Below are 24,355 nucleotides of genomic sequence, written 5' to 3' on the forward strand. Positions count from 1 at the left end.
CACGACATTACTGATGTGGTAGGAAACTGCTTTTCATGCTTGAAATACAAGCCATGGCAACAGGCAGAGCTACCGCGACCTCATCCGTTTTACAAGGATTTACGAGAAGGTAGGCACTGACTTATTTACCTGGCAATCAAAGGATTATTTAATAGTCACAGATTATTATTCTCTGTATCCAGAAATTTGCACACTGCACAGTGCTAATAGTAAGTCAGTGATAAGTGGCATGAAGGGAATCTTCTTCAGACATGGAATTCCAGATGAAGTCTTTAGTGATAATAGATTGGAATTTTCCAGTGCAGATTTTAGGCAATTTGCCATAGATTGGGATTTTCTTCACAAAACATCAAGTCCAAATGACCCCCAATCACATGGACTTGTGGAAAAGTCTATTCGGTCAGTACAGAACTGTAGGAAAAATATTTTGATAGTGGGGGCAATTTGTATAAAACTTTATTGGTTTACTGAAGTACACCCCTTGGAGAATGGCTTTTCTCCAGCTCAGCGGTTAATGGGAAGAAGCATAAGATCTAATTTACCAGTTACTGATTACTTGCTGAAATCTCGTAGCCATGAAACCATATGGAAAATGAAAGAAAATCAGAAGTGGAAGCAGAAATATTATTTTGACAAAAGGGCCCGTGATCTCCCACCTCTTAACTCAGGAGATGGGGTGAGCCTGAGCAATGACACCTCTGGTACTTGGGCCAAAGGGGTACCATATAAGAACAGCTGCATCCAAGGATTATGTAGTCCAGACAGACCCGGGGGACACGTTTCGACGTAATCAAAGGGATCTAAGAGTAATCCCAGAAAGTTCCAAAACACTGACAGAATATGCAGACGTTGGCATTTCCCAACTGACTGATCATTTATCATCACAGGAGAAAGTGTCAAGGAACAAGAGAACAACTCAGATTCCAGTGAAAAGCTGACACTGAGAAGATCAGAGCAGGAGACTAAATGTTCTGAAAGACTCAAACATGCTAACCTGCCTGAAGAAGGGGTATTTGAGGAAAGCGAGTGGTAAAGACTCCAGAGTGATGTGCTGGTAATCTCTCCTCTCTAGGTAGCTGACACACTGGGTTTATAGAAATGTTTATAGATAGGCTGAGAATTTAATGTATGTGTTATTAGCAGGGCCGGCTCTAGGCACCAACAAAACAGGCACGTGCTTAGGTTGGCACATTTCTAGGGGTGGCATTCTGGCGCTGGCCATGCTGCCCCTAGAAATGTGCCCCCGCTGCCCCAGCTCGCCTCCGCCTGCTCCCCTGAGCCCGCCACCGCCGCTCCGCCTCTCCCCCTCCCTCCCAGGCTTGCTGCGCGTGAAACAGCTGTTCCATGCGGCAAGCCTGGGAGGGAGGGAGGAGAAGCCGAGTGGCAGCGCGCTCGGGGGAGGCGGCGGTGGTGGAGCGGAGGCGAGCTGGGGCGGGGAGCGGTTCCTCTACCCCTCCCCTTACTTTCTGTGCTCCCCCTCGCTCACCTCTGCTCTGCTTGCTCCCCTGGACTCGCTGCCTCTCCCTCGCCTGAGAGGGAGGGGGGAGAAGCAGAGCGGCGGCGTGTTCAATAGCTGAGGCACAGAGATCCAGCTATTGAAGCAGGGTAAACTGAGCCTAGCACAGATGGCCTCAATTATCAGAGTCAATGGACCTCTGGAACACACACTGCATGGAATTCTTTATTCATGAACATTTTTTTTTTAAAGCAAAAATATATTTTCATCTATAATCATTAATCGCAAGCTCTTCTATATATTTAACCGAAGAAATACAAATAGATTATATCTTACAAATAATGTTTGGATATATATTAATGAAAAAATACAAAGCACTGTCTGAAACAGTACAGGACAATGTTTACTTTACAGATACTGGATCTTTCTTGAGTGGGTCCAACACTTTAACTCCTTTGATCTTTTTTAAGGCTCCTCCACGAACAGAGAGCTTTCTAAGAGCAAGGTCTGTGTCAGCCAGAGGCCCTCCAGTTAATTCAGAAGGTGTACTTTCTACAGTTACCAAGCGACCAGATGCAATCTAGAAAACAAAACAAATGGCTTGACATGCATATTAGTCTTTAAAATAAAATGAAATGAGAGTTAACTCACAGGCCTTCTCTTTTCAAAATGCTACTCAGAAGCTGGAGATGCATTTTGAAGGTTTCCTAGCTCCTCTCAAAATACTCTTTAAACAATATACATAATTACTCCATCAATAATGTAGACCGAACAGCTTCTTGGCTGATATTTTGATGCACTGTGCTGCTCAGCCTTTGTCTGATCTTTAGCATGCAAGAAAAGAGAAAAATACCCCCCAGCTCTTCTATACTTCTCATCATAAGAAAAGAGAATCAAGTTCTCATTAGAAGAATAAAATGTTGTGCAATGTATTCTGCTATTTGGATTTGCAGTGTTGCAAGTATTTTAGCAAAGTAAACTTGTGGCTTGTAATGTACTGGTCAACTGGCTACCTGAGGCTGGTTTGTAAAAGATGGGGAGAGCAGTATTTCCATTGTTTATAGTCTAAGATCATTCTGTAACTGATTCCCAGAATCCCAAGTTATATACGTTAGTGCATCATACCACCCCACAAACTCTCTCCACCAGGCTTGATTATGCCTTGAGAATGAGGAAATAAGGAGACTATAACCTCTTTCTCTGATACTCTTCTACCGCTCTCATCTATTGCCTTCAGAAACATTAGACACACAATGTTTTGTAAGGGATCCCTGGGGGTGGGGGTGGGGGTGGGAAGGGGGAAAGAGGGGAGAGGATGGGACAAGCGTTTGATGTGGAGTGGCTTCTAGATGAGATTTGTTTTGATCATTAGGTCTTCTACAGACCCACAGTTTTTCCACTATACTATCCATCTTTAAACTGAATAGGTTTAAAGCCTTGGAATCGCAAATTCTCTGTCCTGGACTGGAGACCTCGGGGGAAAGCTCAGAATTCTCAGGTATGAATGGCAGATATTAACTGTAGTCTCCACAAAACAAACCAACCCAACAACATACAGAGCTCCTTTAGACCATATCTGGTCACACACTGGCCTTCTGCAACAATCATCATAGATTCCTCTCTCCTCACATATAGAGAACTTTCTAGTGGAGGGATCTGGGTGCAGGGGGAGATTCTTGTTCCACAAATACGAGCTGTAGATTGTCAGCAATGTTTGTAATTTGTAATTCTCATGTGCAGTGTTGCTGACTAATATGATGTTCTACTGATAAATTTTCTTAATTTATAGTTCTTTTGTAGCATGGACTCATCTCTCCTTGATTTTCTGCAGACGCTGGAACAATTATTCAGGGCAGCGTGTCCAAGAAATTTAATCAGATCCACATTAAAAGAATTTGCTACATCTTGTCTGCTCAACAAGACCCCACAGGCACAGAAGCAGAAGTAAGTCAGAAGCCCTGAGCTGCCTTCACAAGGCACTCTGACTGGAATGGCGATTTTTTCTTTTCATCTCAACTTCAAAATGTTAGATAGCAAGTCTTCTCCTGGGCTGTCAAGAGTTCAAGATACAGAGACTTGTCATGCTCCCAAGAAGATCCTGAAAGCATCTGAAATCTTCTGAGGAAGAGGTACTTGTACACACACTCATCCCAGGTAATAAAGAAAAGGGAAAAGACGTGGATTAAACTTGAACCTTCTTTTTCCAAAGACTTTGTCTTCAGCCACGTAAGATGGGATATCTGTGAAGGAACGGATAACTGGAAAGGAAGTCTTTACGGAAGTCATTAACAGCTGCACAGGTCTTCCCAGTGACAGAGGCACAAAGTCCTGTTCTCTCCAAATTTTTCATAGAAATCCTCCTGTGATACCAAGTTACAGGGGAGAACAGGGGGTCTGAACTCCAAAGACTAAGCAAGTGAATCAACTGGTTGTATACAATGTTATGGATTCTGTCACTGCCTGACCTCTTACCTCCGGTGCCTTAATGATATGCTGCTGGAGCTCAGAGCCCGACACCAGTAGCAACCTACAAATGCAAAGGTCTCACTGTGGATTTCACCAGCCTAGTTACTCTTTGCAGGGTGATCCCAAAAGTCTTCCCCATTCCAAGTCTCCCCAAAACAGTCTATCACGCATTTTTAATCTACCAGTTGCTCAGATTTTTCCCCTCTGGTTCCTCACCCCTGAAGTAGTGAAACTTGCCCCCAGTTATCAGTTCACTTTGGCACATACACTCCCCGCAGATTGCACAACAGATACCTGCTTGGGGTAAAAGTAACCCTCCCACCCCCAGATCAGGGGAGGGAAAACTTTTTTTGGCCTGAGGGCTGCATCGGGTTTCGAAAATTGTATGGAGGGGGGGCATAGCCCGCTCCCCTATCCGCCCCCCCCACTTCTCGCCCCTGACAACCCCCCCCAGGACTCCAGCCCCATCCAACCACCCCATCTCTCTGTCCCCTGACTGCCACCCACTGCCCCATCCAACACCCCCTTTCCTTCCTTATGCCCCCATGGAACCCCTGCCCCATCCAGCCACCCTTCTCCCTGCCCCCTGACTGCCCCCGGAACCCTGTTCCTGACTGCCCCCTGCCGCCCCATCTAACCCCCCCTTCCTGACTGCCCCCCTGGAATCTCTGCTCCCATTCAACCACTCCGTTCCCTGCCCTCTGACTGCCCCAACCCCTATCCACCCCCCGACCACCGTCCTGAACTCCCCTGCCCTCTATCCAACCCGCCCTGCTCTCTGCCCCCTTACCGTGCAGCACAGAGCACCAGGTCAGGCCGGGCTCTACAGCTGTGTTGCCCCAGGAGCTCGCAGCCCCGCTGCGCCACCTGGAGCATTGCGCTGGTGGTGCAGTGAGCTGAGGCTGTGGGAGAACAGTGGGGGAGGGGCTGGGGGCGAGCCTCCTGGGCCAGGGGCTCAGGGGTCAGGCAGGAAGGTCCCATGGGCCGGATGTGGCCCACAGGCCGTAGTTTGCCCACCTCTGCCCCAGACAGAAAAAAAAAATATATCAGAGATTCAAAGATGAAATAGGAAGAAAAGCAACACAGTTACACAGAAAACACAGACACAACTTCAGGCTTTACATTTCCGTATTAGCTAAATTCCATTTTCTAATATAAGTTACCTATTGCCTCTGAACAGTTTCTCAGCATACCCTCTGGCACAGAGAGAATCTAGCCTTTCACAGACCACACTCTGCCTACAGGCAGGCCCTGAATTTTTGGATGTCCTTCACTTCAAATCCCTTCCTTTGTAAGGGTTTGCAGTTTTTTCCCCCCCGTCTCTCAGATTATGGGGATTCACGGCAGGGGAAATGACCCACCAATGAAGGTGTGCTGCTGTAGAGCGTCTGGCAAAGACACTCTATGCCAACCGGAGAGAGGTCTCCTGTCAGTATAAGAAAACCACTTCCGCGAGAGGCAGTAACTATGTTGGTGGGAGAAGCTCTTCCGACAACATAGCACTGTCCACACCGGCACTTAGGTCAGTGTAACTTATGTCGCTAAGGGGGCTTATTCACACCACTGAGTGACATAAGTTACACCGACATAAGTGCTAATGTGTATGTAACCCACACACCTTCTGGGTGTGGTGTTCTGTCCCATCTAGAGGGATCAAGACCACTTAAAGAGAGAGAAAATGAGTCTGCTCTTCAGCCTTAGCTACCAGCCAGTTGGTTTTTAGCTCATGTGGCAGAAGCTCATGAACTAAGCTCCAGAGATCCCCAGTTCTATCCTGCTCACCGACATCTGGGGTCTGTCGGCGTTACATGTACAAGCCCTTTGTTTTCCAAGCCTGGGGATTTCTTTTCAGTTTCAAGTTGTTTCAGTGTTTTCCCATTTCCCAATGTCTTTTTTCTAACTGGACAATGGATGGGTACTTGAAATTAGTTTTGTGTAAAATAACTGGCTTGGCAGGAGCTGCCATCCTCTCCCCCTTGCTATAACATGTACGTGAAATTGTAGTGCGGGACATGAACATACTATTGTATATACCTCAATACAAAGATTCATAATCACTGTTTGTATACATATCTCAATGACCACCAAGTTCAGAACATTGCAAGCATTCATAAAAGATTTTACTTGTCAGATTTTTATGCACAATAACATTGTATACAATCAGTTGATTCAAGTGCTTATTCTTTGGAGTTCAGAACCCTTGTTCTCCCCTGGGGGTGTCTGGACCCTGACTGTCACACTCTCTTTAGAAGATTGACCCATAAATGGTAGAGCCTACATTTCTTTACAGTAGCTTCAGATCACAGAGACTTTCTCTGACCAGTTTCAATTCCTTGATGCCTGTGGATGTGTTACAGTGGTTGAAGTGGTGCTTACTAATTATGCTGTGCAGACATCTACCTAAAAAGACAAGACTAACATCCATCAAGAATGCTTTCAGGACTCTTTCATGGTCTTTGCAGGCTCAAGGAGTAAAAGCCACACTGCTGGAAAAGGCCTTTGTGATAAAAACCCTTTTCTGAAGCATCAAAGGCATCAAAACATGTGCATTCATAATAGACATCTTTCTGCTAAAAAAGGCACAGTGCTTTAACCTCACATGCTTGGGTCTGGTCATCAAGGACATTTCTTAAAGCAACTTGGGAAAAAAAGGGGATTGAACAAAAGATAGAATAGACTGAGATCAACTCATTTCTGGAATGGACAGGGAGCCTAACATTAAAAAACAAACAAACAATAACTAACTCTTGAGCCTAAACTACACTATTTTATTTCCATTAGCTTGTTATTGTGAGTTAAGCTGAATGCCTGGAAACTTTACTTACTGTCGTATTCAGGCCTTTAATTTTAGTTGAGTGGAGTGTTGCGTTTTGTCGTCTCGACTTTGATCTAGACGCTTCTATTGATTTTTCCTGAAGTCTTTTTGCTTTCTAAATATATTTAACAAAGTAAGAGTTATTTTTATGAGAATCAGCACTGCACTACATGACACCAGACAGAGAATGGTGTAATTAGTACTATAAAATAAAACATGAAGGGTCATTTCCATTTACTTTTAACGAAAGTATGAATAATGGGAATATAAAGTCTGTAATATGAATTGATTCATCAAAATGTGTTGGAAAACAAAACAATTTGGTATTGCAGCCAGGAGATAAGAAAAAAAAAAAAGACAGAACAGAGTAAGTGTAGCCATTAGTACTCTGTCTTGGGCGTGTGATCTAGTAGTCAGAATAGGGAGTGGGAGTCAAGAATCTGGGCCTTTATAGCTCAGCCACTCAACCTCTGCTCTTGGACAAGTCCTTTATCCTCTCTATACCTCAGTTTCCACATCTTTGAAAGGGAATTGATACTAGAGACTACCTCAGAGGTAGGGTATTGTAAAAGTTAAGCATTAATAGAGGCTGAGAAAAGGGTCAGAAGGGATATGACAGACCTATAATTAGTAGCTGAGGGGCAGAAGAGGCAGGAAGCTCATGAGAGCTGTGGTGTCCCAGGCTGCTCAATACCTTCCCAACATGCAAGTTTTTCTTTCGTGTTTTGGATTTGCATGGTGGGCGGACATTCCCCAGAATAGGCTGGCTTCCTGCAGAACCAATATCTGACTGAACTAGATAATGAGCCTGGAGGTTTTTTTAAAAAAAAAAACCCTCTCTTTATAGTCAACTTTTATTCTTCACTTAGTTTTAATTCATGACTGCAGGTTACACCTTGCCACACAGACTGAGCAACTCACAGCCTAGATCTTTGCTACATGCCTGAACTCGGTACTCTTATACCGAGACCAGTTTTTTCCTCAGGTGTCTCTTTTCAAGAATGAACAGATTTGGCTACAGACACATTTCATTGTCAATAATTTCCTTCAGTCCCCAAATTAGTCTCGTTGTCTTACTCTGGATTCTACCCTGGATGTCCTTTTTGAAATGTAAATGCAAATATTGTACACAATAAAAGTGATCTTGGTATCAGAACAGATTAGCAAGCCTCAGGTTATCTTCAGATATTTGCTGTGGGAAAAACCAAGGGAGGGATTATAAAAAAAAAAAGAAAACGACTGCCAAATTTGCAGTTTCAGCCTCTCTTTTTGGTATCTGCTTTTGCACATGAGCATGATTGTACTTGCAGAGAGAGAGTGCTCATCCCCACTTTGTGACTGGAAATTGAGGAGCAGCCAGGTTACTAGTGACTGCACAGCTCTGCCAAGAAGCCTTTGTCTTCAGTAAAGAACAGCATTTCTGTTATGTGTTATGAATAAAAATAATACCCCCCAGCTCTACTATACTTCTCATCATTAGATCACAAAAAGTTCTTCATAATCTTTAATATATTCATCTTCACTACACCCATAGGGATGTATTATTATCCTCATTTTACAGGTGGGGAATTTCAGGCAGAGACAGAATAAGTGACGTGCCCATGGTCACACAATAAATCTGTGGTGGAGCAGAAAACCAAACCTGGGTCTCTCAAGTACTAGGGAAGTGTACTAACCACCGAGCCTTACTTACTATCAGAGCATTACTGAGTCAGGTTTGAGTCCAGCTGTAATTTCTATAGTAATATCCTTGTACTCAATACTGAATAAAGCTGCTTGGAATTGTTCAATGATATAACAACATTGCTGATATAAATTCCCCCAAACACTTCTTACCTTTAAAGCCTCATAATTTGATGTCCGAGTTAAGAAATCTTCCCAGGATTTATTTACCATTTCTCTCTGTTTATGGATAGCTTGAATCTACAAGGTGACAAGAGATTTGAGGAGATGTAATACACACTGTATTTCCATTAACTGTATTGAATTCCTTGCTCCTGATGCTTGTACAATGCTTCCACCTATTTACCCTGATTTTGTGGCCTCCCCTCTGGCTTTTCTTAATGTAGCACTTTTCCTTTGCCTGGAAGGATGACCGGGATCAGTGCTTCTCTAGTACTGACTAGAGGAGACTGCCAGAGAATGTTGTGCTTTTCTCATTCCCTAATAAAGACAAGACACATCATCTCTGTTGCAAACCAACTCTTCGCTGACCCTTAAGATGAAGGGGCCACAGCAAGCAATACTGACAACTCTGTGATTGAGAAAGGAGAAATCCTTCAATCCTACCTACTTTAAAGCTGCATGGAAGAGGGAACTGAGATACAATCAGTTGTGGTGGGAAGAAACAGATACGAAAGGGAGGGGAAATTACAATTATGAGACAAATAGAAAGACCTGGAGCGGGGAAAAAAGAAAGATGCTGTATGCCCTCCTAGTGGAAAGGAAGGCCTTAACTGAAGTATTGTGTCCAGTTCTGGGTGTCACATTTCAGGAAAGATGTGGACAAATAGGAAAAAGCCCAGAGAAAAGAGCGACAAAAATGATTAAAGGTCTAGAAAACATGACCTATGAGGGAAGATTGAAAAAATTGGGTTTGTTTAAGAGAAGAAAAGAGGGGACATAACAGTTTTCAAGTACATAAAAGGTTGTTACAAGGAGGAGGGAGAAAAATTTCTCTTCTTAACCTCTGAGGATAGGACAAGAAGCAATGGGCTTATATTGCAGCAAGGGCGGTTTAGGTTGGACATTAGGAAAAACTTCCTAACTATCAGGGTGGTTAAGCACTAGAATAAATTGCCTAGGGAGGTTGTGGAATCTCCATCATTGGGGATTTTTAAGAGCAGGTTAGACAAACACGTGTCAGGGATGGTCTAGATAATACTTAGTTCTGCCTTGAGTGCAGGGGACTGGACTAGATGACCTCTCGAGGTCCCTTCCAGTTCTATGATCTGAAAAAATTCATTTTCATTTTCAGGCCTTTTGACAGAAGCAAGCAAAAAGATTCTCAAAATAGGAAGAGGTAGGGTAGTACTGGTGCCTCTTATAAGCTTTAGTCCAGTGAGTAGCACATTCACCTGGGGGGTGGGAGATCTGGGTTCAGTTCCCATCTATGGCTGATGGGAGAAAGGCTCTGAACCCAGGTCTCCCATATCTCAAATGAGTGCCCTAGCCACAAGGCTAAAGCTTATAAAGGGAAGCACCACCTCCATCTTTAGCTCCTCCAGCCATTTTGTGAATCCTTTGCTTGCTTTTGTCAAAATGCATGAAAGTCTAAACTAAATTTTTTGGGTTGAACTGAAATGTTTTGACATTACTGAAACATTTTGACTTGAAGTTTTTTGTTTCAGTAATGTCAAACCATTTCAATTCATTTTGGTGTGAAATGTTTTGGGACTTTTCAATGAACTGAAAATTTTCAAAAATGTCATTTTTAGTTTGACCCAAGAAGACTTCTCTTCCCCCTCCCCCATGTTTCCAAAACTAACCATGAATCAAAAAAAGTCCATTATTCATCCCGCTCTACGTTAAACCGTATTGGAACCAGTTTTACCACTAATCATGTTTCAGCTCAGTTTTGGAAAACTGTACCCCTTCAATTGTAAATACTGCCCTTAGAGTTTCATTATGAGAAAGATCTATTTGTAATGATTGCTTTACAGTTAGTATAACCTTGCCCTTTCCTCTTTTGCAAAAGACGAGAGACAGACCTAACAAACATAGTAGTATGATTACTATTTGGATTCTACCAGTGGTGATACATTGCACAGTTGTTTCTTTCATATTGCTAATTAAATATTGACAAAATTATAATACTTGAGAAATAAAATTAAGTTTTTAAAAATTATTTCACTTTAACTGCTGATGAAATCTGAAGAGAATACCTTAATACAAATATGGTATGACTTTGAACTCTGTTAAACAAGATAATCTTACTAATATAAGTAGTCAGCAAAATAATATATACTGAAGTAAATGGGCTTTTCTTGAATAAATAGTTCATGTCTTACCTTGGAGTAAACCTTTTTTTCCTCCTGGAGTTCTTGGTGCTGTTGACTTTCAAGCATTTCAGTCTGGAGAGTGGCAACCATCTTTCCAACATTTTCTGATGCCTCTGAAATAACTTTCAAGGCTTCCTCATCAGGAGTGACTGGTCTGAACATTTCTTCTTTTAGTTCTGCACATATTTCACTCCAGACTTCTCCAACCTTTGTGTTAAATAGACTATTTTTTAAAAAGGCTGATGTTTATTTCTGAGAGTTCCAGCGATTCAAAATACAATCGACATATCCTCTCCCGCTCTCCTTTTTGTTAAGTTTTATTCTCCAGAATGCTTACACAGTGCTTGTCTTCAGAGAGTTGAACCAGGGTGTGAATCTGCAGCCACACCATCTTTTTTGGTACAAAACTGCCTTATCAGGCGGCCATAACAAGTTGCATAATGTGTGTGTGCACACGCATGCACAGGTGCTCAAGAAGAATAAGACAGAAAAAACTTTTGAGGGTTGTGTGTTAAATCTGATTTTTAACTTGTATATATTGCAATTATAAAGGGGTTCTTTAGCTGTAATACATTTTTATTTTTCTTGTATTTTGTGTGTGTGTGCACGCAAAAGTAGTAACATTTAAAAAAAAATACTCACTTTAAAGTCAAGATATCGACGTATGACAGCAAGTGTGACAAAATCCTTAGCAGACAAACCAGGCAAATTTTCAAAACCTAAAAAAGTATTGTTAATTATTATTTAGATATGAATGACATCACATATTTGTCTTAAATTATAAGACAATACACCATGGCACGCACCGAGTGTGACAAAATGTTATCAAATGCAGAAGTGTTGTCACAAATTTGTATAGTATCTTCACCAAACACTCTTTAATCCTGTCAGTTACTTGTGCTGGCTTCTGGTGATAAGATAGCCACTTCCCTATAACTAAATTGTTCTGTATTAATGCTTTACTTATGGGTGTCCACACAACCTTCATATCACCTGTATTGCCATGGCTGTGTTATGTCTCTGCTATTCTTGTGTTGCAAGGAAATGTTCCTCTATTTAAGTCAGATTTCATAAGGGACAGATGTAGCTAACTCCTTCCTTATTGAGAAGCATGGTACTGTGACTCCAGTAAAAAGTGATGAATCATGAAGGAGCAGAGCTATTTAGCAGAAGAGTCATACTACAAGGATTTTGGTACTTTCTTTCAGGGATTTGTACTGAGACCCTCTTCTAACTCCTGAACTCAGCCTTGCAAACAGAATGACTCCAGTATTTTATAAAATGCTACTAAGAATAAATGTAAACAGAGAGGGTGGAGGCAAGGTCCAGCTACTAAGACTTTGAATTCTCACTTTTGTGCATGTTGAAATTTCAATAATAATATCCAATTTACATAATTTTGAATTGTTCAGCTATTATATTTGCCCAAATCTCATTATAAATTTCACATTCACAAAATACTTGTAGCCCAACACTGTAGTATATATTTATTAGAGTATGTTTTACATCATTTTACAGGTTTAAAGCATTTTGTGACACGTAGCATGGCATGAAAGGAAAAGCCTTAACAGATTTTTTGGATCTGCCATATCACAGACCAAAAAACAGTATATGACATGGCTTCACTGAGAGGTATGCCACACAGTTTTAAATGCTGTAAAAAGCTTTCCAATTTTGTATAAACCATTTCCATGCTATTTGTTTCTCACATCTGGTATTCTGAACTACATAAGCAATATGGAGATGTTATGTGTGAATCATAGATACGTAGGGATGGAAGGGACCTTGAGAAGTCACCAAGTCCAACCCCCTGCACTGTGGCAGAACCAAGTAAAGCTAGACGATCCCTGACAGGTGACAGGTTGGACAAACACCGACAGGTGTTTGTCCAACTTGTTTTTAAAAGCTTCCAATGATGGGGACTCCATAATGTCCCTTAGAAGTCTATTCCAGAGCTTATCTACCCTTATGGTTAGAAAGCTTTTCCTGATATCTACCTTGAATGTAGGTCAAACATGTATAGCAATGGCTATGTTGTGCTGCTGGTGAAGAAGTTCAGATTAATGATAAATTTGAAAATTGGGATGCAATGTGTACTCCTTACCTAGCTTGCATAATACAGAATAAATTTTTGCCCTCATGTTTTCAGACACTTCCATGATAGCAGTGCTGGGGCAGTTGGCAGACATTGGGATCACTCCTTGTTGTTCTTGGAAGCTGCCAACTAAAGGTTTCTTTGCATCTAATAATTTCATAACACACACACACACAAAGTTAACAAGTGTCAGGTTACACATTATTAAACTTTTATAATTTTTTAAAAATAGGTTATCTGGTTTAGGTTATATGTTAGTCAACCACTATATACTGATATATTTCACTATTCATCCTTGGTCACCTCCAAAACTGAGGTAGTCATCTCATTTAGTGTATACCCACACAAACCTGGAATAGCTCCATTGATTTGGTGTGAGATAGGGCAGAATTTGGGCCAGGAAATGCTGATTAATACTGATAACTTCTTGTGACAATAAAATTTTTTTTCCCTTTCTTGCTATTTCACATTTTATATCCATATAAGTTATATGCAAGAAGCTCTCAACATTAGAGGAAAACCACTTTCAAGTAAACTTTGAAATAGGACATAGAACTCTCCTTAAGGACACAGCTGATACACAGCTGCAGAATGAAGCTGTTCAGCTGTCAATCATTAAAAAGGAATGGACAGCTGAGGATATTAGGGATAGTTCTCTTGCCAGGTAATGAAGCAAATGCCACCTAGTGGCAAACCTGTATAACAAAATTAAAAAAAAACACCTTTATATGTAGGCATTTTGAGGTTGGTCAGAAGAAGATACACTGACATAGGAATGAGATTCACTATAATTTATTTACATTTGAAGGACTCAGTTATTAGAAGAATAATTTATTTTCTACTTTATTCAATGAAACTGCACATAGATGGTTTAAAGTCTGCTAACCCTTACCAACAATTCTTCCATGTTGATCATGTTTGACTCCCAGCTCCAAATCCTCTTGTTTCCACAAATGTATTAAAAGGCTAGCTGCAGTCTGATCTTTCTTCCCTCGCCAGGTGTTGATGTGAGAAGCAGTTTTAGAATTGTCACAAAATTCAATCAATATTCCAAGAATTAGGTTGCATATGTTCTTTTGTTTTAACTTTGTCAAGGACCAGGGAAAAGAGTTGAAAGTAGTTTAGAACACAAAGAAATTCCATCTTCATAGCCAAAACAGAGAAATCCTATGGACCAAACTGTTCAAAACTGGTCACCAAACGTACTTTCACAAAACTTCCACACGCACTTGTATGTGGAAGGCCCACAAGCTTTGTGTGAGTATCTTAGGTTGCCAGTAGTAAAATGCTGGCCATGTGTCTATAAAGTACCTTTTAAGTCCCTAATTCATCAAGGCACTTAAAGATATGCTTAAGTCTATCCCTATTGATTTCAATGAGACTTAAGCATGTGCTTAAATGCTTTTCTGAATCAGGACTTAAGTGAATAGCCTATAAATAGAAGAATCCATTAAAATATAAATTTGAGTGAAATTAACACCGACAAATAATTTTTTAAAAACAAAGATAAAATGAGAAACTTGTATGATATATGCATGTGCCCTGGAGTGTAGGTACTTACATTGAGTGAATTAACTGCTCTGGGTTTCACATGATATTGTATACCGATATGGTACTCTCAGCAGGAGCAATAACAAAAAAGGAAAAAGTTGCTATTTTTCTATGTTTTAGTACTAGTGTTATTCTCTAATAAAATAATAAATAAATAAATAAATTAATACCTACTGCCAACAAATCCAGAAGGAGAAAAATGCCCTCTTTTCTGAGAAAATAATCCTCTGTGATGTAACATCCCATGACACAGCACCTTAAATGGAAATAATTTCCATGTTAGAAATAACACCTTTTACACTATACAACATCCTAGCAAACATGCAGATAATTTACTTTAATGTGTTGCATAAAAATATCATTTGATATAACTGGATGTTTACTGGGAAACAGAACAGTGGTACAGTACCCATCACTTTATCACTGCATTTAAATATATTAACACTGCATTGCTTTTAAAAGAAGAAAATAAATATACTTGCTAAAAATTGATTGAAGAGCCACTAGTGTTAAGTATGTTTCAGAATTTTTTTTTGGTAAGGTTTGTTTCAGCTGCTGTAGGTTAGAGCAACCTCATTTGGGCCCCAATCACCTCAGAACCAGGGGAGATTAAAGGCTTGTCTACACTGGCAAGTTTCTGCACAGTAAAGCAGCTTTCTGCACTCAAATTGCAAATGTGCACACACTGCAAGCCACTTTGTACGCAGAAATGCCTCAGTTGCAGTGCTGCAGAAAAACCACCTTAATGAGAATCCTAAGGCTATTTGCGCAGAGGCTCCAGCGCTCTATTGCCAGTGTAGACACTTGATTGCTTTCTGCACTGTAATTGGCCTCCGGACCCATCCCATAATGCCTCAAGTGACCAATCTGCTCATTGTTTTGAACTCGGCTGCCCTGGAGACATGCACCCCTCCTCTTTCAAAGCACTGTTTCTGACAGCCGTTGCGTGCTGTGCTGATCTGCTCCGTGACACAAAGCAAACCATTAATGTGGAATGCTTGTGCTGTTGAACACAGAGGCAGAGGTGTGTGTGTGTGTGTGTGTTGTGTGACAGAGAGAGATTACTGTACAGAGAGCCCAGGGAGGGATGCAGAGGCTGATGTCGGGGTTTCCCCCTCCCCCTGCCTCAAGACTGGTTGCTTCCTGCCGCTGTCTGAATTTACAAGACTGCATGCTGACACACACTCTGTTCCCCAAAACACACTGTCTCTCTCCTCTCCTCCTCCATATACACACACACACACACACACACACAAACTCCCTGTCACACACACTTCCATCCCCCTCCCCGCTACTTCAGTTGAAAAGCAGCTGGCGATGTAGTAGGATGCCCATGGGATTGGGAAACTTGTATCATGTGACACTGTGCCTGCCCCATGCAAACCCTCCCCAAAGCACCCTGCGGCCAGTTGCACAGTGGAATAGCTACCACAATGCACTGTTGTCTTTGCCATTGCAAGACTGCAAATGTGGATGCGCTCCAGCATCACAAAGAGCACAGTGTGGACACGCAGCAGCGGTTTAATTCCAGCGTTTTAATAAAAGTGGTATAACTTGTGCAGAAACTTGCCAGTGTAGACATACCCTTAGAGCCACTTCTACTTCCTCAAGTTCATGGTCAGCATCATCTGAAGATTGAAACCAGTGCCTAAAGGACTTCTTTGCATATCAGTGATGCAATCTTCATTCAGTACAGCTCAAAGCCACCTTTCTACTATCTCAATCCTGGGTAGCCTGGGGGCAGAAACAGCTCACAGTACAAGATATGCTACTTGTATCCAGTAGGTGTGGCAACTGTGGATGAGTTCACAAGGTGCTCCACCTCCCACCTTTGGCATGGCCCTTCCTTACTCCCAACAGGACACCTGTGTCAAGAGTGGGAGGAGGAAGTGGGTGGCCTAAAGCCAAGCATTGCTTGTGCAATCCAAGAATTTTCCTGGCACAGGAGAAATCTTCAGCTGCTCTTTTAGGGCATCTTTCTGTCTGCTATGGGTGAAATTAGTACCAAGGATTGAGCCCCAGATCTAGTATGAATTGAGTACAAAAATATTTTTATTATGATTTAGTCAAAAGGCATAATGAACATTTAAGCACCTTAAATTAGAGAAAGGTCTTCATGTCTAGAGAAGAGTAACAACTGTACAAACATAAAATACAAGACTTCCCTTTAACAATTACTGTTATTAAAATAGTTCCACACTTACCACAAACTGTCTAATGTGCTAAAAAGGAGTCGATTATGACCTAATCCACTATATAACTTATTTGGATCCATCTTCATGAATGGCATAAGTATATCCACTCCTCCACAGCCAAACAGTTCCTGTTAAGACATTAATCAAAACTGTATTTTTCCTAAATACACACAAAATCTCAAACAAACAAAAACTAAATCATGTTCCTTGTATCTGTATTAGTCCTTCCTCATGAACTAGAGGAGATTTTTTTCCTTATACTGACAGTGCTAAAATAGATTTTCAGTTTTTGATTCTAAAAGTCCTTATCTCACTATTTCTTCACCCCAAACAAACATATTTTCACCCCTTTATTTAGATGATGCAAAATGCTAATGACAGGGTTCTGTCAACTGCTCAAAAGGACTATGAGTAAGATGATGGAAGTAAAATGCAACATCACTGAAACTAGTTGTCAGAGAGCCTTTTATTCATGAGTGGTGAACTTCAAATGATAGTTACCTTTGAAGAAAATGGCAGTGTAATTTAAATAAAAACGTATTTTGACTTTTCTCACAGAATAATGCAGTAGGATTACCTTTCTATGAAGATCATTTTCACAGAGAGTAGACAATATAAGTAATATATCAGTTTGAATTTCCAGTACAATGGCATCTTCTTTTTCTTTAGATTTGTTTGCTATATGCTTTAATATATCTGGAATGACAGACAAATTAAAAACATGAGTGTCCTGTTTTACACAGAAAAGCTCATTATATCCAGTTACTACCTTTGCTGATATTTTTAAAATAAAATTTTCCAATGCAAGTACTCTATTGTCTAACACAATCTACCGGTGCTATACAATATTTATCTACTGAGCTTCACAAAATCTCACATAACCTGTAGTATTCCTGAATGAAAATTAGTTGCTAACAATAAAAATTAAGGATTAGATTGTGTAACCTTTACCCCACGGACTAAAGCCAGTGGAACTACAGGCTTGTCCACACAGCAAACTACTGAGCTAAAAACCAGGTGTGAATCTACAGAACACCAGCTTGCTGTGCACCAACTTGCCATGTGGAGCAATGAAAGTCCCAGAGCACGGCTTAGTGTATAGAGAGCAGAATACTAAGCAGCACTCCAGGACTATCACTGTGCTGTAGTAATATCCATATAACCAGTTAGTGAGCAGCAAGCTGGTATGCTGTAGATTCACATCCTGGCTTGCCACAAGATAACTCACCAAGTAGACAAGCCCACTTAAGTACCCTCCCAGGATAAATTAAAGCTCCACAATTTGATATCCAAAATAAGGGGTGAAATCCTGGCTCCACTGCAATCAATGGGTGTTTTTCCATTGACTTCAGTGAGACCAGAGTTTCATCGAAGGACATTAAACCCTTTATTTCTCTCCAAAATAGAATTTCTATTATAAGACATTCCCTATCTTCCACATCATGCCATCATTAGATTCCTCCAATTTTGGTTCTGTTGCACTCCTGGAAGTTTTATTTAAAAAGCAAAACAAAATAAAAATAACTTTGTAAACAATTCCTGACTTCACAACTGACACAAATTAAAAATAATAAATAGTACATTATAGTAGGTATGCTATATTGGACTAAGAAGTGGTCTGAGGTGCAGAGTGGGACAGAACTAGAGAAGCTTTACTCTGCATTTCTCTCCCTTATTCTCCTGGCACAACATTTAACAGATAAAAGACTTATGTGTAGGCACTGATTCTGCATTTATACAAAGGCCCCTTTACACCACTCTGGCAGCAAAAGTGAGTGTGAGTTACATTTCCGCTCATTTTAAGGTCCCTTTTCTCTGTCAGAGTGCTTTAAAATGGTCTTAGTGTAAATGAGAATTAGGGTCACAGTCTCTGACACTGCTCCTATCCAAGTCAACAGGAGTTCTACCATTGATTTCAGCAGGCAAGGATCAGGGCCATAATCATGAATGTAAATTATATGGGAGTTCAGAGAATACAAAACAGTAATGGGATCCACAACCTTTCACTCCTAAACTCTGAAGTGCTTTGAGATTTACTGACAAACAGTGCTCTATGAGAACAAGATATTATTATTAAATCATGGATTCAGATCAGTTCAGTCAATTCTGGTAAAAAGTTATCATAGGATACTTGTTCAGAGACCAATGAGTCTGCTACCCTTGTGAATACTCTCACCAAAAAAAGGATAAAGAATGAATTAAGATGGATGTTAAACTATTCTCTCATTGCAATTCAGTGTAGATTCTCTCCACCCTCCAGAACAATCTTTGTGTTATGTGTTTGTACAGTACCAAGCACAATGGGGCCCTGGTCAATAATTGGGGTCCCTAGGTGCTACCATAATAATAATAATAATTAGACAGCTTGCACTTGCAAATTATATCCCTTGGCTTTACAGAAGTATTCTATTTTGTGTGTGTGTTGTAGTGTCACAACATTAAAACAAATTAAATCAATGAATTTTTACATTGTTTTCACTTTTCCCCCTACTCGTGCTCTCACATATTGAAATTTTTCAGCAGTCGGGGACATGCATTAAAAAGTAAAGCACAACAACATGGATGGATCTGGATATGTCTAACTGATCAAGAGACCATACTTTGACAGAAAGGTTTCATGAAAGAGATTACTAGTAATTCCTTTTTTAAGTGAAGAAAGGCAAGTATCTCAGATAAGAGTCAAAGCTGGTAATTGATGACGACCCTCAAGTGTTAATATCTATGAACTAGTACCTGTACCACATGGCACAATGTTGTTTGTACATCAATATTAGAAATTTATAAAAATGGAGCACATCTAATTTTATGTGCTAGAAGGTAAAAATAGGAAATTAGAGAACATAACATTCCCAGTTTGTACACTTATGTGCAACATTTGAAACACACTATATTCAACAGAAGAACGTGCTATATATTGGATAAATATCACAACATAAATTGTGCTTTACCCAACAGTTGGTTAATTGCTCCCTGATCACAAAGATCAAGGTTCACAGCTTCGTCACAAAGGGACACCACAGGTCTCAGGACTCTCAGACTATAGCGCATCTGTGCAAGTTTGTTGCCACGACCACCTGCACCATGGAAACAGTTACCTTGACCGAAGAAGGGATCTGCAGATAAATCAAAACAAACATCTGCTTTTGCAATTTAGTGTAGATTCAAAATAAAATTGTGCTTTCAGTTGCTCTTTTGCAGATTTCAAATAAACCAAAACCAAAGTAACTAATCCCTTATTAAAAAGGGCTTTTTGTTTAAAAATAATTTTCTAATAAGAAATCTTAAAATACTTATAACTATACTTTTTATTATCATTACAAATGTGTTTTAATGAGTATTTTTAATTATTTCAACAATTTAGTTAGCTCAGTAAGTTACTGACTAGTTTTTTTCAGTGGAATCCGTGCTCCAATAAGACAAGTAAAAGAACATAAGAACGGCCATACTGGGTCAAACCAAAGGTCCATCTAGCCCAATATCCATCTTCTGATAGTAGCCAGTGCCAGGTTCCCCACAGGGAATGAACAGAACAAGTAATCATCAAGTGATCCATTCCCCGTCTCCCATTCCCAGCTTCTGGCAAACAGAGGTTAGGGACACCATCCCTGCCCATCCTGGCTAATAGCATTGATGGACGCATCCTCCATGAATTTATCAAGTTCGTTTTTGAACCCTGTTACAGTCTTGGCCTTCACAACATCCTCTGGCAAAGAGTTCCACAGGTTGACTGCGGGTTGTGTGAAGAAATATATTCCTTTTGTTTGTTTTAAACCTGCTGCCCATTAATTTCATCAGGTGACCCCTAATTCTTATGAGAAGGAGTAAATAACACTTCCTTATTTACTTTCTCCACACCAGTCGTGATTTTATAGATCTCAATCATATTCCCCCTTAGTCGTCTCTTTTCCAAGATGAAAAATCCCAGTCTTATTAATCTCTCCTCATATGGAAGCCGTTCCATACCCCTTATAATTTTTGTTGCCCTTTTCTGAACCTTTTCCAATTCCAATGTGTCTTTTTTGAGATGGGGCAACCACATCTGCATGTGGTATTCAAGATGTGGGCATACCATGGATTTATACAGAGACAATATTATATTTTCTGTCTTATTATCTATCCCTTCCTTAATAATTCCCAACATTCTGTTTGCTTTTTTGACTGCTGCTGCACATTGAGTGGATGTTTTCAGAGAACTATTCGCAATGATGCCAAGATCTTTCTTGAGTGGTAACAGCTAATTTAGACTCCATCATTTTATATGTATAGTTGGGATTATGTTTTCCAACGTGCATTACTTTGCATTTATCAACATTGAATTTCATCTGCCATTTTGTTGCCCAGTCACCCAGGTTTGAGAGATCCTTTTGTAGCTCTTTGCAAACTGCCTGGGACTTAACTATCTTGAGTAGTTTTGTAGCATCTGCACATTTTGTCACCTCACTGTTTACCCCTTTTTCCAGATCATTTATGAATAAGATGAATAGCACTTAGCTCAGTATAGACCACTATTTACCTCTCTCCATTCTGAGAAGGGACAATTTATTATATCTTTTAACCAGTTATCAAACCCTGAGAGGGCCTTTCCTCTCATCCCATGACAGCTTACTTTGCTTAAGAGCCTTTGGTGAGGGACCTCGTCAAAGGCATTCAGAAAATCTAAGTACACTATATCCACTGGTTCCCCCTTGTCCACATGCTTGTTGACCCCCCTCAAAGAATTCTAGTAGATTGGTGAGGCATGATTTCCCTTTACAAAAACCATGTTGATTCTTTCCCAACAAATTATGTTCATCTATGTGTCTGACAATTTTGTTCTTTACTATTGTTTCAACCAGTTTGCCTAGTACTGAAGTCAGGCTTACTGGCCTGTAATTGCTGGGATCAACTCTGGAGCCCTTTTTAAAAATTGGCATCACATTAGCTATCCTCCAGTCAACAGAAGCTCATTTAAATGATAGGTTACAGATGACAGTTAGTAGTTCTGCAATTTCACATTTGATTTCCTTCAGAACTCTTGGGTGAATACCATCTGGTCCTGGTGACTTATTACTGTTTAGTTTACCAATTTGTTCCAAAACCTCCTCTAATGACACCTCAATCTGGGACAGTTCCTCAGATTTGTCTCCTAAAAAGACTGGCTCAGGTTTGGAAATCTCCCTCACATCCTCAGCCGTGAAGACCATTGCTAAGAATTCTTTCAGTTTCTCTGCAATGGCCTCAATGTCCTTGAGTGCTCCTTTAGCATCTTGATCGTCCAGTGGCCTCACTGGTTGTTTAGCAGGCTTCCTGCTTCTGATGTACTTAACATTTTTTTTTGCTGTTACTTTTTGAGCCTTTGGCTAGCTGTTCTTCAAATTCTTTTTTGGCCTTCCTAATTATTTTTTTACACCTTCACTTGCCAGAGTTTATGCTCCTTTCTATTTTTCTCACTACGATTTAACTTCCACTTTTTAAAGGATGCCTTTTTGCCTCTCACTGCTTCTTTTACTTTGATGTTTAGCCACAGTGGCACTTTTTTGGTTCTCTTACTATGTTTTTTAATTTGGGGTATACATTTAAGTAGAGCCTCTATTATGGTGTCTTTAAAAAGAGGGAAAACTGAGATTACCAGATTAAGTGAATATTTATCTGTATCATAAAATACTCATCTGATTAAATTTACTTATTTCTGTGCAGGAAACACTCAAAACTGGAATAAAAAAAAGTAATGTGGGCCAGCTATGAGGTGCATTGGATGAGCTGTTGTGTAGAAAACTGTAGAGCATCTTTCTTCAGTACGAGAGTTCATTCCTATTTAAGTTTTTCAAAAACTGATGAGAAAACTGATATAGTTCCTGTGGGAACTATATTTGAAAATTGTATTCCATGTTCATCAGTTTTTCTGTTTAATAGTTGTGCTGTATTTTCAGGGCCATGATATATAATTGGGATGGATGTCTAAAGTCAACTCACCTTGGCCCACACACCATTCTAGAAACATAAGGAGACGAGTATTCCCTTGACAGGTCATGTAGTCATCCACTAACAATGGAGCCACTGAAGCTAATGTAGCAATTGCATGAAGCTGTAATTCTTCATATTGGGCTGCTGACCAGTCACGTACACCAGGCTTTTCATTTGGTTTTACATAATGAAACAAAGCCAGCACCACTTTACCCTCATTTAGCAGCTGCAGATTCAAAAGATAAATAGGATACAGATATAGCTTAAAGATGTCACATGAAAATACGAAAAAAATCTAAGAGACTCAGTCAACTAATTTTTAAAATAGTTTTTAACTCAACTGTTTACAATTTCCTCCTTAAGGCTTTTAAAATGTACCCTTCAGTGTTTAGGCAATGCACAGACTCTCTCTGCGCATGATAAATGGTCACTTTACTATCACCTTGTATCAATGGTCAGTGGATCAAGCCCTCAACGAGTTTGTTCTAATTCAGTGATTAATTTAAAAAAACAAAACAAAAAACAGTGTGTTGTTAGTCTCTTGGATAAAGCTGTTGGGCCACATCTTCATCTGGTATAAATAATCATAGGGGCAGGGACCTCTTTTTGGTCTTTGTTTGTACAGCCCTATAGCACAAAGGAGTCCCACTTATGGGCCAGGACCTAAAGCTGCTACAATAATACAACCAATAATAATAATAATTATAAAATTGAAGTCATTATGAGGGTAGGAGGATCTGCATCACAGGAGGCAAGTTTGATGGGGGTGTCAGGGATATTTTGACTGTTGCGGGTGATGTTAGTGGTATGGTGTAATGCTGATATAAAAGGCTCAAAGACAGGTGTGTGGTGGGAGGACAGTCGCAACTAATGACAAGCTTGATGCATGATAATTCTTAGCTACCATATGCACTCAGCTAGCCTCTCATCAGTTTTACTGACTCATTGCCCAGTGGCTCCTTCAGGCTGTCAGAATCTGCAGAAATAGGGAGAAAATGCCCAGGACAGGACAAGTCTGTACTAGGAAAATTACCCGTGGTCGGCAATAGGAGCAGGTACATTGAAACTAGTGCTGAATATAGTTCAGTGAAGACAAATACTGTTCATATTCTGCACCAATTCAGTAAAACGTGGTTTCTGAGACAGTGATGAACTTGGCTTGTCCTCGTCTACATTTGCATTTGAGTCATGCCCAGCTTTCGCTTTTCAGAATACGTAATTTTTTTTAGTGTTGGACTAGATTTGCAAAACCTCTAAAAAATAGACACCTTATATTGCAATACAGCATCAGCACGAGGTCTGAAGCTAAGTACTGGTGTAAGATTATGAATTATTCACCTACAGATGAGCATATGGACATGGACAGTAAAGGATATTGCTATGATCAGTATAATGCTCTCATTTATTTACACAACCAATTTGGGTACAACTTACCTGTACTGCACACAGATCTTTTGCTAAGACTGCAACCATGTTAAACAGCAATTTTTTCAGCTCAAAGTCTTCATAACTGTAGGTAAGCTTAAGACCTCTTACCAAAGGATTGTGACTTTTAACTGGGAAGGAAATTATAGCCAAATTACAACTAAAGCTAAACAAAAAAATCAAAATATGATAATTAGGAAAAAAGCACTTATATTTCACATGTGCAATAAGAAGACATCTTACCTTCATTAAACGTTGCTAATAGAATTAACTGCTTAGTAAATCCACTTTCCTAACAGACATACAAAATAAATGTTTTAATTAAATCATACCTCATAATTTCATTGTAAGTTTTACTATTTTCTTGACAACATTTCAAAATGTCAGCTCTCATTTGTCAGTATATTC

The 24,355-nt window shown here is 40.0% G+C and overlaps 1 protein-coding gene across 8 annotated transcripts in view; it reads right to left on the reverse strand.

The window, feature by feature from the left end:
* Positions 1-1,352: 1,352 nt before the first annotated feature.
* Positions 1,353-24,355, reverse strand: part of CFAP69 (cilia and flagella associated protein 69) — a 48,060-nt gene continuing 25,057 nt past the window's right edge. For 5 of the 8 annotated variants that reach the window (XM_073334019.2, XM_073334027.2, XM_073334024.2 and 2 more), the window contains 14 exons: positions 24,191-24,239; positions 23,957-24,078; positions 22,532-22,748; positions 19,528-19,692; positions 17,157-17,275; positions 16,589-16,707; positions 14,559-14,640; positions 13,726-13,918; positions 12,843-12,980; positions 11,381-11,457; positions 10,748-10,945; positions 8,574-8,660; positions 6,748-6,852; positions 2,741-3,696 (listed from right to left, as the gene is read on the reverse strand). In XM_073334019.2, the coding sequence (XP_073190120.1) occupies positions 3,475-3,696; positions 6,748-6,852; positions 8,574-8,660; positions 10,748-10,945; positions 11,381-11,457; positions 12,843-12,980; positions 13,726-13,918; positions 14,559-14,640; positions 16,589-16,707; positions 17,157-17,275; positions 19,528-19,692; positions 22,532-22,748; positions 23,957-24,078; positions 24,191-24,239 (1,893 nt within the window). In that variant the 3' untranslated portion in view covers positions 2,741-3,474. Of the gene's footprint in view, positions 2,037-2,740; positions 3,697-6,747; positions 6,853-8,573; positions 8,661-10,747; positions 10,946-11,380; positions 11,458-12,842; positions 12,981-13,725; positions 13,919-14,558; positions 14,641-16,588; positions 16,708-17,156; positions 17,276-19,527; positions 19,693-22,531; positions 22,749-23,956; positions 24,079-24,190; positions 24,240-24,355 lie in introns of those variants that run through there. The other 3 variants (XM_073334020.2, XM_073334021.2, XM_073334022.2) reach the window with 3 other exon arrangements.

This window comes from Lepidochelys kempii, chromosome 2, assembly GCF_965140285.1.
Source record: "Lepidochelys kempii isolate rLepKem1 chromosome 2, rLepKem1.hap1, whole genome shotgun sequence".
NCBI lineage: Eukaryota > Metazoa > Chordata > Testudines > Cheloniidae > Lepidochelys > Lepidochelys kempii.